The sequence below is a fragment of the Typopeltis vanoorti genome, chromosome 1 (genome assembly GCF_054136105.1).
Source record: "Typopeltis vanoorti isolate ZY-2024b chromosome 1, IOZ_Tvanoo_1.0, whole genome shotgun sequence".
Lineage (NCBI taxonomy): Eukaryota > Metazoa > Arthropoda > Arachnida > Uropygi > Thelyphonidae > Typopeltis > Typopeltis vanoorti.
In genome coordinates this window covers 113,134,707-113,149,273 of record NC_143549.1, presented here as the reverse complement: position 1 = coordinate 113,149,273, position 14,567 = coordinate 113,134,707, and the positions used below count along the sequence as shown (strand labels likewise).

The 14,567-nt window shown below is 35.6% G+C and overlaps 1 protein-coding gene across 2 annotated transcripts in view; it reads right to left on the bottom strand.

Moving 5' to 3' along the window:
- The window catches only part of PCB (Pyruvate carboxylase), a 553,291-nt gene that overhangs the window by 26,127 nt on the left and 512,597 nt on the right, over window positions 1-14,567 (bottom strand). For both annotated transcript variants that reach the window (XM_090392830.1, XM_090392839.1), the window contains one exon: window positions 11,956-12,204. In XM_090392830.1, coding sequence (XP_090248956.1) covers window positions 11,956-12,204 — 249 coding nt within the window. The remainder of the gene's footprint in view (window positions 1-11,955; window positions 12,205-14,567) is intronic.

Sequence of the window (14,567 nt, the reverse complement as noted above, 5' to 3'; positions counted from 1 at the left end):
GCAATGGGCAATCCCATAACTGTCTCAAATAGTGAACAATTTTCTCTTTCACATCCAATAACATGGAAAAATACTAAAATATAGTGAATCTATTAACACCTAGCAATAATAATTCTTGAAGCGTGTTCTCAAGGGTTGCAGCAAACTTTTTATATAATAGTTTTATATATTATATTAGTATAATTTAAACAAGGGGTGCTTAAGGGTCAAAGCTGTATAACTGAGAGGAGACCTCCACATAGCCTTTAAAGGAATGCGAAGAACCGACCAGGGATTCTGACCTAATGTCCAATCCTCACCTTCTCGTGGTGCACCCTGTTGGGTATCTACTTTGATACTGAACGAACGAGGATGGGCTGGCAATTTGGGATTTAGCCGACCAAATTGTATTCTTATTGGTTAAACCAAAATAAAAAATGATGGTACAACATGACAAAATTTCATGCCGGCTGGGGCGTCGCCCGGTTAAACAAGGCCCCCGTTGTTTTCGCCAGGGAACCAGGGCGAACAGCGAAAAGTCAGCTACTGGAACAAATCTGAAAACAAACCCCAACTCAACATCACCAGAGTTAAAGATCGGTACTATCAACGTAAGAAGCCTGAATGGCAAAGAAATGGAGCTAGCTGAGGAATTAGATAAGTACCAGATCGACATAATAGGGGTGACTGAAACAAAAAAGACCAAAACTGGTGAGATCTTTCTGAGCAATAAATACAAAATGTTATATTCAGGCAATAACAATCAAGGAAAAGAAGGAGTAGCCATAGTATTCAACACAAAATACGAGGCTAATCTTCTTGAATGGCAGTCAGTCTCAAGTAGAGTAATGTGGGCAAATATGAGAATGGGGAACTGGACAATGAGACTTATTTGTGCCTATGGTCCCACAGAAGGTTCTACTAAGGTAGAAGTGGAGGAATTTTTTGAGGCTTTAGAAAAAGCAACTGACACAATGAAAAAGGAAAAGTTGGTCCTTGTTGGGGATCTAAATAGTAGAGTAGGAAATGATTGTGAGACATACAAAAATATTTTGGGAAAATTTGGAGAAAAGAGCAAAGCTAATAATAATGGCAAATACCTGTTGGATTTCTGCTCAGGACATGGACTGGTTATTACTAACACCATGTTCCAACATAAAAATGTGCACAAATTCACATGGAGAGAAGAGGCTAGGAATAAGAAAAGTCTCATTGACTATGTTATTGTTGATAGTGATGTTTTCTCCCTGGTGCAGGACACCAGAGTGTACAGAGGATTTGAAATTGGAAGTGATCACTATTTAGTCTTGAGCAGGATAAAATTGAATTTCATGTTGAAAAGAATAACATGTAAGAAAGTTTTAAAGAGAATAAAAGTTGAGCAGCTCTCAGATGTAAACTGTAGACTAAAATACAGAAATATTATTGAAAAGAAAATGAAAGAGTTTGAGAACAGGAATCAAACCTTGGAGATTCAGTGGCAAACTCTGAAGGAAACATTGATTGATTCTGCCAGAGAGGCATGTGGTGAGGTTGTGTGCAAAGATAAAAAAATCAGAACTCCCTGGTGGACACAGGAAGTTAAAGAGGCAGTGAAGGAAAAGAAGAAAGCATATCAAAAGTTCCTGGCAAATAAGTCAGCTTTTACTCTTACAGAATACAGAGACAAATGTAAGAAAGCTAAACAGTGTGTAAAACTAGCTAAACAAAAGTCATGGGAGGACTTTGGCAAGAATATAGAAAATAAATATCAAGAAGGTGGCAAAATATTCTGGAGGTTGTTGAAGAAGCTTAGGAATGGAGGAAAGAGTGCTGTAAAAGGAATTAGAGATGATAAAGGTGAAATGAAAACAGGAGAAAAAGATATCCTTGAAGTATGGAGTAATTACTTTGAAAAACTGCTAAATGAAACAAGCAGTGATGACAGCACAGTGATAAAAAACACTGACCAGGCATGCAGTCAGGAATACATATCCATACTTGAAGTAGAAAAAGCCATCAAAGGCTTGAAATGTGGAAAGGCAGCAGGAGTAGATGATATTCGACCAGAAATGCTGAAGTATGGTGGTATAAGAGTCTTACAGTGGCTGCACTGCATAGTTCAGAAAGCCTGGACAGAGGGACGAATTCCCGATGATTGGAGTAGAGCTCTCATAGTACCCATATATAAAAAGGGAAATAAAACTGAATGTGAAAATTACAGAGGTATTTCCCTACTGAGTGTTCCTGGCAAGATCTATGCAAGTATACTTGAGAAACGGTTGAGAAGAGTTGTGGAAGAAAAGCTTGGTGAAGAACAAGCTGGATTCAGGCCAAATAGAGGCTGTCAGGATCAGATCTTCACTTTACGACAAATAGTCGAGAAAGCATGGGAATATAACAAAGATCTGTATTTAAGTTTTGTCGATTTGGAAAAGGCATATGACAAGGTGCCAAGAGAGAAGCTATTCAATACGCTGCAGTTATATGGTGTCAATGGGGCATTATATCAAGCAATACTTAGTCTTTATTTGAGTTGTGAGTCAGCAGTTAGAATTGAAGGAAGTACAGGAAGATGGTTTAATGTTAAATCTGGTGTGAGACAAGGATGTACATTATCCCCTCTGTTATTCATTATCTATATGGATCACATTATGAAGGAATGTGGTATTAAACCTGATATCAAAATTGGAGATGTTAATGTCAGCTCTTTGCTTTATGCGGATGATGTTATACTTCTAAATAAATCCGCTACAAGTCTGCAAGATTCTCTGGCTAAATTGAATAGCTGTTGTAATAGATATGGTATGAAGGTCAGCAATAAAAAGACAAAGACAATGAAAATAGGCAGAATCATTGAAAATGTCAACTGTGTTGTGAATGGAGAACCTGTGGAACAAGTAAAACATTTCAGCTACTTAGGCACAATTTTTACTGAAGATGGTAAACTAAATATAGAAATAGACAACAGAATCAGCAAAGCTGGTATCGTGGGAAGTCAATTGAATAAATTCATATGGAATAAGAAAGAAATTAGTCGGAACACTAAATTAGCTGTATACAAGACTGTGTTCAAACCAATTTTAACTTATGGATCTGAGAGCTGGGTCAGAAGTAAAACACTTGACCAAAGACTAGAGACCGCAGATATGAGAGTCCTGAGAAAGATTAGAGGCGTGAACAGATGGCATCAATGGCAATATCATATTAAAAATGAGTATATTAGGAAAGAACTTGACATTGTCAGCATTCAGGAATGCGTTAGCAGAGCTAATCTCAGATGGTATGGTCACTTAAATAGAATGGGAGAGGAAAGATTAGCAAAACAAGCGTTCTCTGCCAGGTTGGCAGGAAAACGACCCAGAGGAAGACCAAGATATAGGTGGATTGATACGGTACAAAGTGCCTTAGACGATAGAAATATAAGATCTGATAATGTTGGAGTCTTGACAAGTAACAGACTGATTTGGAGGAAAATTGTAGATAGGAAGTTAGTAATGATGTAATTTTTTCATGTAGTACTGTCATATCCTGTACACCCCTTGAGGGTACATGGCAGGAATTTGATGATGATGATGATAATTTAAACAAATAATAATTGTTTTTTAAATTATTCTTAATTAATTCGGTATTATATTTTGAATACAATTTGATAGCTTGATGATTATTTTTAGCATGTGGTTTACAAAAAGATGAACACCCATAAATCATTTTGCTTCTGTCTCTACAGAATAAAATTTGCAATTCTGACAAACATTTGCCATTTTTCCTCACTCCCCAAATGAACCACATGAAGCAGCACAACAACATAAAAATTTGTCAAAATTCTAGATAGCAATAACTTAAGTTTGGTAGATGAAATCTAATTAAATTTTGGATTTAAGTTAGACATTGCATATGCAGTTCAATTAAGGTTTCAATTAGCATAATTTTGACTGAATGAGGAAACTCAGGTGTATGAAGAGGAGGTATTAGATCTGTTGTCCAAACTGAATAAGAATTCAGCAATAGGGAGTGATGGGTGTCAGCATGGGTGCTAAAAGAGTGTTCAGCTGAACTAGCTATTCCTTTGACCAGGCTATATAATTTGAGTCTCAAGAACAGGGAAAATTCTGCAGGAATGGAAAGAATTCTTGTAGAAAGGATTATACGCTGGTTAAACATGATAACTAAATACTTAAGGAATTGACAGTGTACACTAAAAATATAAATTAAATCAACTTTAATATATACTTTCCGATATTTCGGCAACGTCACATTGCCATCTTTATGGAAACTTAAGATATATTTGCTGTTATATAGTACTTGCATGCACACAAGTACTACATAACAGCAAATGAAAAATGAAGCGAGGAAGCTACCGTTTTCCTAAAGTCCTGATGGTGCCCCCCTGACGGGCTATATTAGGTGTTCTTGGCCTGTGGGCTGAAGTTCTTCTGATATATGTTTCCCAAATTTAGGGCAGTCTCATGCATCCAAATTTGTTAAGGTTTGTCATTTTATTAAGGGCTGAGGCTGATTCCATGTATAGTCTTTCATATTTGAACTTGCTGCGGTGTATTACTGTGGCTTTCTTTCACCTTATTCTGTGGTGAGTATCCAAAGCATGGTCTGCAAGCCCAGAGTGGCTGTACTAGTGAAATCGGATGTAGTCCTTGTTTTCTGAGATTCTGATATTTGCTGTCCTGCCTGTTTGGCCAAAGTAGGACAATTTACAGCTGCAAGGGACCATGGAAAGAATGTATGGTAATCCCATTGCACAAGGGTGGTGCAAAGACGGATATATCCAACTATAGACCAATCAGTATCTCAGGAGTGGTAGTGAAAATTTTGGAAAAATTGGTTAGTGCTCGCATTCAGAAATAGGTTGACAGTGAATCTCTACTTTGCAATGAACAGCATGGGTTTACTAAGGGAAGGTCATGTTTTAACAACTTGCTCACATTCTATAATCATGTTACCAATGAACTAGTCAAGCGGAATGGATACACTATGTTACTTTTGGATTTTGCTAAGGCTTTTGAGAGAATACAGCTGTTGCATAAATTGGAGAATATGGGTTTGGATTATAAAATAATTGCATGGATAAGAGGATGGCTGACTGATATATCAAAATGTGGTATACAGATGCGAGTCTGCAAGATTGAAGGTAACCAGTGGTGTACCACGAGGATCAGCTCTTGGCTCACTGTTATCCAACCTGTACATTAATGCTATTGGGAAGGATTTGACAGGGGACATATAGCTATTTGCTGATGATGCAAAGATAGGTAGGTAGGGTAATCAGGAATGCTGCTGATATGCAGTAATACTTGCAAGATGATTTGAATACACTGGAAGGCACGGGAAAATGGATGTCAGTAAATGCAAAGTCATGCACTTTGGCATGATTAGATAGCAATGTTGGTGGGATCAGACTATTGATCTTGGAATGTTAGTAGATAGCAAGCTGAAGTTCAGGGGCCATGTAGCAAAGATTGCGAATACAACTCAAAAGATAATTGCAATACAGAAATGAATTTTCACATGTGAAAATAGGGATTTCATTTTGCCTCTTTACAAGGTCTTCATAAGACCTCATTTGGACTATTGTGCACAGGTCTGTTCTCCTGGTTTCTGCTGTAATTTTGATACAGTGGGGAGAGAGAGAGTGTGCAAAGGAGAGTGTTAAAAATGATACCAGGATTGTGGAATACTGGTTATGAGGATAGATTGAGAATTTGTAGACACTAGCAAACAGGGAGAAAAGGGGGGGGGGGTGATATGACAGACTTACAAACTTCTGAAAGGGTCATACAGGATTTCAGTTGGATTTTTTCATTTTATGGAAGGTTGGGAAAGGACAAGTGGATATTATTGGAAGCTGCGAATGAATGCTGCTAAGAAGGGGGGGAGGGGGAGGGCTAGAATTTTCTGTCATAGGGTGGTGCATGATTGGAATGAATTGCCATTGGATTTTGTGTGTGCAAACAGTGTGAATGAATTCAAGAATAAGTATGATAGTTGGTGCATATAGTATGTGGCCTCCCTTGACAAGTTGCACACTCCTTGGAGGTTTCTCTTAATACTTTACTAATAATTTTAATTGTCAATGATCAGAGCAAATAACTCCATACCACTGGGTGGAATTTAATGATGTTTGGCATTCAGGATCTCTTAACATTTGTTCCTAACTGAAATGTTATAAATTGTTATAGTTTCAAACTGTTTTGAAGCATACCCATCAAACAAAATGAACACTGTGGCAGCAACAAGCCCTTAATAAATTAAGAATTCCATACCACCTACTGGCATGGAATTATTTGTTCAAATCGTTTTCCAATAAAATTATGCTAATTAAAACCTTAATTGAACTGCATGCACACCATGTACATGCAGTTCAATACAGGTTAAAAGTGTGAAATAGATAATTTTCAACTGACATTTCTGTGTGTTCACAAGAACAATCATATCTGTAACAAGTTATATTATTCAAAGAACTATCCCAATTAAAGAATGGTTCTTTTGTAGTAAAACAAAAATGAAAAAAATTAAAAAAAATTTTTTTCTTACCAATTTTATCAGTTGTGTCTCAGTTTAAACTTCATTGGATACAACATTACTTCTGTGCAAAGCCACTGCAAAAGTTCTAATGAAGCATTTGTGGTTTGAATATTATCCTTGCCTTTCAGCACATCAGGTTCCTGACGACTTTTATTGTACTTCATGTACTGATATATATATATATATATATATATATGTGTGTGTGTGTGTGTGTGTGTGTGTGTGTGTGTGTCATAGAATTCCTCAAGTATTTTCTACAGTGAGCCTAATATTATTAGCAAAACAATTTTTCTAATGATATTGACATTATTATTCATTGCCTCTAATATCATGATCAATGTACTAACATCTCAAAAGAAGAAAACCTCCAAGAAATGACCTCTCCAACAGACAATTTAAGGCATTAACTAAGACAAGAAAAACAAAAGTTACATTAGTGCTACGGTAGTCTTAAACTACCCTGGTTACTCTCAAACTAACCATCTTGCTGAAAGATTGGTCCATTTACTGTTAACTGGACTAATGCACAGATTAAAACTATTCGCTGGCTTCTTAAACATCACCTCCTGGTTTGTAGAAATAATAAATAAATTAAAACCATACAATTCCAGACTCCATAAACATGTACTGGCTGCCAAAAATCCACCAACAAAATGTCCCATACGCACAGTTGGGGATGAAATCGATTCATCTGCCTACAAATTAGCCAAACTCTTAGAGTTTGGCTAATTTGTAGGATAAAGCTTTATCAGAATAAATGCAACACCTCTTTACACAAAAAACTTTGCCTACTTTAAGTTTATTACACAAGATTTTCACCCTTCAGAGCAATGATATAAAGGTTTAAGATGTCTCCTCTTTATTCATCACATTCCACTCAAAGACGCTTGACTGATCCGAGCTGAATTTCCTCCCACAGACTGGTGTGTAGGTTCAACATGAATTTTGGTTATTTTATCATCATCAAATTCCTGACATGTACCCTCAAGGGGGTGTAGAGGATATGATAGTACTACATGAAAAATTTACATCATTACTAACTTCCTATCTACAAGTTTCCTCCAAATCAGTCTGTTACTTGTCAAGACTTCAACATTATCAGATCTTATATTTCTATCGTCTAAGGTACTTTGTACCATATTAATCCACCTATATCTTGGTCTTCCTCTGGGTCAGCACTTTAACACCACTTTCCTTCATAATATGATCCATATAGATAATGAATAACAGAGGGGATAATGTACATCCTTGTCTCACACCAGATTTAACATTAAACCATCTTCCTGTACTTCCTTCAATTCTAACTGCTGCCTTACAACTCAAATAAAGACTAAGTATTCCTTGATATAATGCCCCATTGACACCATATAACTGCAGCGTATTGAATAGCTTCTCTCTTGGCACCTTGTCATATGCCTTTTCCAGATCGACAAAACTTAAATACGGATCTTTGTTATATTCCCATGCTTTCTCAACTATTTGTCGTAAAGTGAAGATCTGATCCTGACAGCCTGCATTTGGCCTGAATCCAGCTTGTTCTTCACCAAACTTTTCTTCCACAATTCTTCTCAACCGTTCCTCAAGTATACTTGCATAAATCTTGCCAGGAACACTCAGTAGGGAAATACCTCTGTAATTTTCACATTCGGTTTTATTTCCCTTTTTATACATGGATTCTATGAGAGCTCTACTCCAATCATCGGGAATTCATCCTTCTGTCCAGGCCTTTTGAACTATGCAGTTCATCCACTGTAAAACTTTTATACCACCATATTTCAGCATTTCTGGTCGAATATCATCTACTCCTGCTGCCTTTCCACATTTCAAGCTTTTGATTGCTTTTTCTACTTCGTGTATGGATATTTATTCCTGACTGCATGCCTGGTCAGTGTTTTTTTACCACTCTGCTGTCATCGCTGCTTGTTTCATTTAGCAGTTTTTCAAAGTAATTACTCCATACTTCAAGGATATCTTATTCTACTGTTTTCATATCACCTTTATCATCTCTAACTCCTTTTACAGCACTCTTTCCTCCATTCCTAAGATTCTTCAACAACTGCCAGAATATTTTGCCACCTTCTTGATATTTATTTTCTATATTCTTGCCAAAGTCCTCCCATGACTTTTGTTTAGCTAGTTTTACACAGTGTTTAGCATTCTTGCATTTGTCTCTGTATTGTCTAAGAGCACAAGCTGACTTATTTGCCAGGAACTTTTGATATGCTTTCTTCTTTTCCTTCACTGCCTCTTTAACTTCCTGTGTCCACCATGGAGTTCTGATTTTTTTTTTATCCTTACAGACAACCTCACCACATGCCTCTCTGGCTGAATCAATCAGGGTTTTCTTCAAGGCTTGCCACTGAATCTCCAAGGTTTGGTTCCTGTTCTCAAACTCTTACATTTTTTCTTCAATAAGCTTTGTGTATTTTAGTCTGCAGTTCACATCTGAGAGCTGCTCAACTTTTATTCGCTTTAAAACTTTCTTACTTGTTAATCTTTTTAATATGAAATTCAGTTTTATCCTGCTCAAGACTAAATAGTGATCACTTCCAATTTCAAATCCTCTGTACACTCTGGTGTCCTGCACCAGGGAGAAAACATCGCTATCAACAATAACATAGTCAATGATACTCTTCTTATTCCTTGCCTCTTCTCTCCATGTTAATTTTTGCACATTTTTATGTTGGAACATGGTGTTAGTAATAACTAGTCCATGACCTGAGCAGAAATCCAACAGGTATTTGCCATTATTATTAGCTTTGCTCTTTTCTCCAAATTTTCCCAAAATATTTTTGTATGTCTGAAAATCATTTCCTACTTTGCTATTTAGATCCCCAACAAGGACCAACTTTTCCTTTTTCATTGTGTCAGTTGCTTTTTCTAAAGCATCAAAAAATTCCTCCACTTCTACCTTAGTAGAACCTTCTGTGGCACCATAAGCACAAATAAGTCTCATTGTCTAGTTCCCCATTCTCATATTTGTCCAAATTACTCAACTTGAGACTGCCTGCCATTCAAAAAGATTAGCCTCATATTTTGTGTTGAATACTATGGCTACTCCTTCTTTTCCTTGATTGTCACTGCCTGAATATAACATTTTGTATTTATTGCTGAGAAAGATCTCACCAGTTTTAGTCTTTTTTGTTTTTGTAACCCCTAGTATGTCGACCTGTACTTATCTAATTCCTCAGCTAGCTCCATTTCTTTGCCATTCATGCTTCTTATGTTGATAATACTGATCTTTAATTCTGGTGGTGTTGAGTTGGGGGTGTGTTTTCAGATTTGTTCCAGTAGATGACTTTTCGCTGTTCGCCCTGGTTCTCTGGCGAAAACAACGGGGGCCTTGTTTAACCGGCATGAAATTTTGTCATGTTGTACTACCATCATTTTGTATTTTGGTTTAAGCCAATAAGAATACAATTTGGTCAGCTAAATCCTAAATTGCCAACCTATCCCTGTTCGTTCAGCATCCAGTAGATACCCAACAGGGTGCACCACGAGAAGGTGAGGATTGGACATTAGGTCAGAAGCCCTGATCGGTTCTCTGCATTCCTTTAAAGGCTATGTGGAGGTCTCCTCTCAGTTATACAGCTTTGAGCCTTAAGCACTCCTGGTTATTTTATTTATATGAAAATATTCTACAAATAGAGTAGAGCCTGTAGCCAAGCTGCTGAATGTGCGTTACTAGAATTTAGAGAGAAAAAATTACTGCTACCAGTAATGAAAAGTAACCATTGGAATATCAGTAAAAAAAAAAAAAAAACAGCAGAAACTGAATATCTACATGAAAAAGAATCAAGTCAGTGAATATGTTTAACTGCTCCAAATCAGGAATATTGCATGGGACTTAGATACGTTATCCACATATGAGAAAGAATATTATTCGTTTACTGGAAAGATGAGTAAAGGATCAATTTTAATGTTAACTATTTGATTTTAATACATCAGATGTAACTATTTATATATTTGGGAAGTAAAATGATGTATGATTTGGACTGTAAAAAAGAAATAAACATCAAGATTGCAAAGGGAAGAACAAATTTGAAGGTCATGGATGACATCTGGAAAAGTAAAGTGATCAGTCTGCAAACAAAACTAAAAGTACTGGAAACATGCATCTTTAGTGGTGTATTGTATAGATCTGAAACACGGGTAATAAATAAGGAATCAAGAAAAAGAATTTTATCATTTGAAAGAACTTGTTACTGGAAGATTCTAAGAATAGGATGGGTACAGAAAATCACAAATGAAGAGCTCTATCAGAAGATACAACCAAAAGAGAATCTAATGCAGAAGATTATAAAACGGAAGCTGCAATTATTTGGACACATCTGTAGAATGAGTGAGGACTGGAAGATGAAGACATTTATGTTTAGTATTTTGGATGGTTTAAATAGAAGAGGTAGACCGTACAGAGAATGGATAGATGATATAAAGGACTGGTGTGTGGAATGGGTGTATAGAAACTGCGACACTGTACACTGGACAAAGAAAGGTGGAAGAAGATGGTGAAGGAAGCATCGGACACCAATGGGCTGTTATGATGATGTAACTATTTCTTTTGCACAGATTCTGATTTTGAGAGAAAGAGAGAGGAGAAATTATATAACACCTATGTGAAAAAAAAAATACACCCAAGATAGTAATATATTACATACACATGATATGTAGTGGTATATGAAAGATCATTAAGGTGTAACACAAGAAGAGTTTAGACTACAATTGTTCATCATTTACTTGTTCTGCTACCCATCATTGGCATACAGCAAATATACTCATTTTGATGAGGGAAAAAAATTATGTGAAGTATAACATTAATGCTAGTGATGTGATGAATGTTTGCTACAAAAAAAAAAAAAAAAATGATATGTAGTATATTATTGTAGTTTGAGTTTATGCTGCTCTAACACTGTGCATTTGTTAGATTATTTTATTCTACCAACAGATGGGTTATTTACTCATGTAGCAAGTTCAATTTAAGTTTTAACCTGTTGCTATCCAGTGTGCAGAAGAAAATGAGGAAATGTTTCTCACAAATAGTTGAAAAAATATATGTACCAGGGATTATGAACTATTCAAGAAAAATGCAAGTGAGGACAGTGACAATGTAAATACACTGATAATGAAATATTAGATGTAAATTTATGCATATAGTACAAAATAAATCTGGAATTGGGGATTTGCATTACATTTTTCTTTTGCAGAAAATCTGTTTATTGCTCTGAATTTATTAAACGACAGTGCATGGTTTTTAAATGATCCTGGGTTTGGGGAATACTGGTGAAGGAAACAATATTAAATACAGAAACTGATCTGACTTTCTAGATACTGAAGAAAGATAAGTGGATCAGTGGTTAGAGAAATACTACATAAATTAAAAGGTAAAAATGTCTGGAAAGATTTGATTCATCTCACTTACACACATAACATTAAGACAAAAATATACCCACTTACTTCAAATTCCTCTGCTACTTTAGGTCCAATAAGGAAGGTACGTGTATTAAGAAGATCAACTGGTCCATATTCACTGCGGAATGATAAGAAGTCATCACACACCTTTGGATATAGGGCAGCACTCATAACATCATATTCTCGAATCCTTGGTCCATGATTTTCAATAAGTTCTTCTTTTAGTTTATTAAAATTCAAAGGAGGTAGGCTTTCGCCTGGTCGACCTTTGATTGTGGGCATACCTTTCAGGATCTACAATAAGAAACAGATCCTATGTGAAATGTGTTAATGAGATTTTCATTATATCACCAGCTATACTATTTCATAAGTATCAAAATGACTTTTCTATAAATTGTTATTTAGCACACACATTTACTAAACAAAACAAAAAGCATATAAAAGAATCATGCAAAAATATAAGGAAGCTCCTGTTTGTATTTTTTTAAAATTTTTTTACTAAACTGTGTTAAGCAAATCCCAATGCAATGGTTTAAAAATAACAGGAAATCAAAACTTAGGAAATGCACAAGCATTACGTGTTACCAATAGACAGACACAATATTCTATATATGATAGAACTATTGGAACAAAGCAGTACTTCATAACAATATAACAAGCCAATGAGAATTGACAAAGAAACTACATCCGCTTCCAACTGGTGAACTTCTCATTTGGTAAGTTTTTTTATGAAACTTGAACAGGATTTTTCATCTTAAATGGTGGATTCTGTGGCACAGGTAACTACTCATCACACTGAAGGATCAATAATTACAACTGTCTTTTGTTTTTATAAGTTTGATAATTGCACATATTCACTTTCAAGCAGATTTTTTTTTTTTTTAATCTTTAAGGAAACTAATCATTAATATTCTTCCCCCCCCTTCATAGTGTCTGGAAACAGTCATACAAACTAGCATCTATAATCTCTGAAAAAAAGTGAAGATGCTAAGGCCACAAAAATCCATCCTCTCTATTCATGGCCATTCTCTATTCTCTATTCATGAACACCTCGGCATTTATCGACAGGAGTTCTGTTCTTTCTTTGTGTGCCCCACTCTTATCTTCCTCTCACTTCTACTCTTACTTTCTCTAATTTCCACAACCATTTTTGTACTTGCATCAAAAAACTTATGTAGACTCCTCACTTTTTCCATTCACTTTCCTTGACTGTTTTCTTAAGCATTTCTTTTCCCTCTTCACTGTTTACAATATATTCTCCATTTGTAAGAGTAATAGAGACAACTTACTCCCCCCCACCCATCCCTAGGCATCCACCTATACAGTCACATCCATCCCTCATCGCTCTCATATCTATTGCATTCTTATCCTTGATCATTAAATCACATCTATGCTAATTAATATCTACCATATGTTCTTCATTCTCATTCAAGTCATTCAGCTGGTACTCATTTGTATTTGTGTCCAATGTTAGCATTCATTAACTATACACCAATAATTATACAACAAACTATTTGGAAGCATTGAGGTTAACTAGGTTGCTTTTATCCCAATGTTAAGGGCCCCAAAACAACTGTCTAAGGTGGATGAAGACAGTATCCTCTAGGACTAAATTTCAGAAGTCTAAAATGCTGATGGCACCGATTTTCTGGCAATCATAATGGAGTATGCTGAATTTTTGTGGTCTGGCTGGCCTGCAGCAACAAAATCCTCTTTTTACCCAGATAATGCATCCCATTCTACTTGAATGTTTTTGTCCTTTAAACTTTCTCCAAAATATATACTGAGGCTGCACAACAGAGGAACCAAATATTTTACAACTGGATTTCACTGGAATCTCCATATTTTCTTTATACAAAATGACATAGTTGATACAAGATGAACATACCAAACTGATTTTGAAAGGAATAAAATCAGGAAACTTCCTGTCTCAATGCAGCCATGCTTTCTGATCCCATAACCAAGCAATTAGCCATATTTCATACAACACTGCTTCCACTCATTTTGCATTTTGGATAGTTCTACCACATTCTTATGCAAGCCAAATCCTCTGCCTTTTTATGTTTATTCAAATTCTTGCATAGAAATCTTGATAAATGTCCTAACGTTTCAAACATGTAATGTTTAATGTTTCCTTTGATCATGATTTCAGAATTTGGATCAGGAGTATCTTCTCCAAATTGGAACCAGAGAACATTTTGATATCCAACTGCTTAATTGATTGATGAATGTTTATTGGTGCAAGGACAGTAAAGATCATACTATGCCAAAACAAAAGTTACAGCAGTAATAATAAATAGTAATAAAGTGATAAATTAGTAAATGACATGTTTTGTACAAAAAAGCAAATCTAAATCTATCTATCTATATACATATATATATATATATATATATATATATATATATATTTTTTTTTTTTTTTTTTTTTTTTTAAGCAGTGCAGTATCTACACAAAAATAGAATTCATAATCAAATGTGCTTATATAAATAACTTGTAAAAAGTTAAAAATGCCATGCAATTTGTTTCAGGTCTGATAAGATCTGCCTGAGTGTATATGGCTAGCTAGATTGATAAAAATTTCATTCCTTAATGTGAATTGCTGGTGCCCCACCAGAATGACAAATGGTAAGACATGTTGCATTTTTTACACATAATC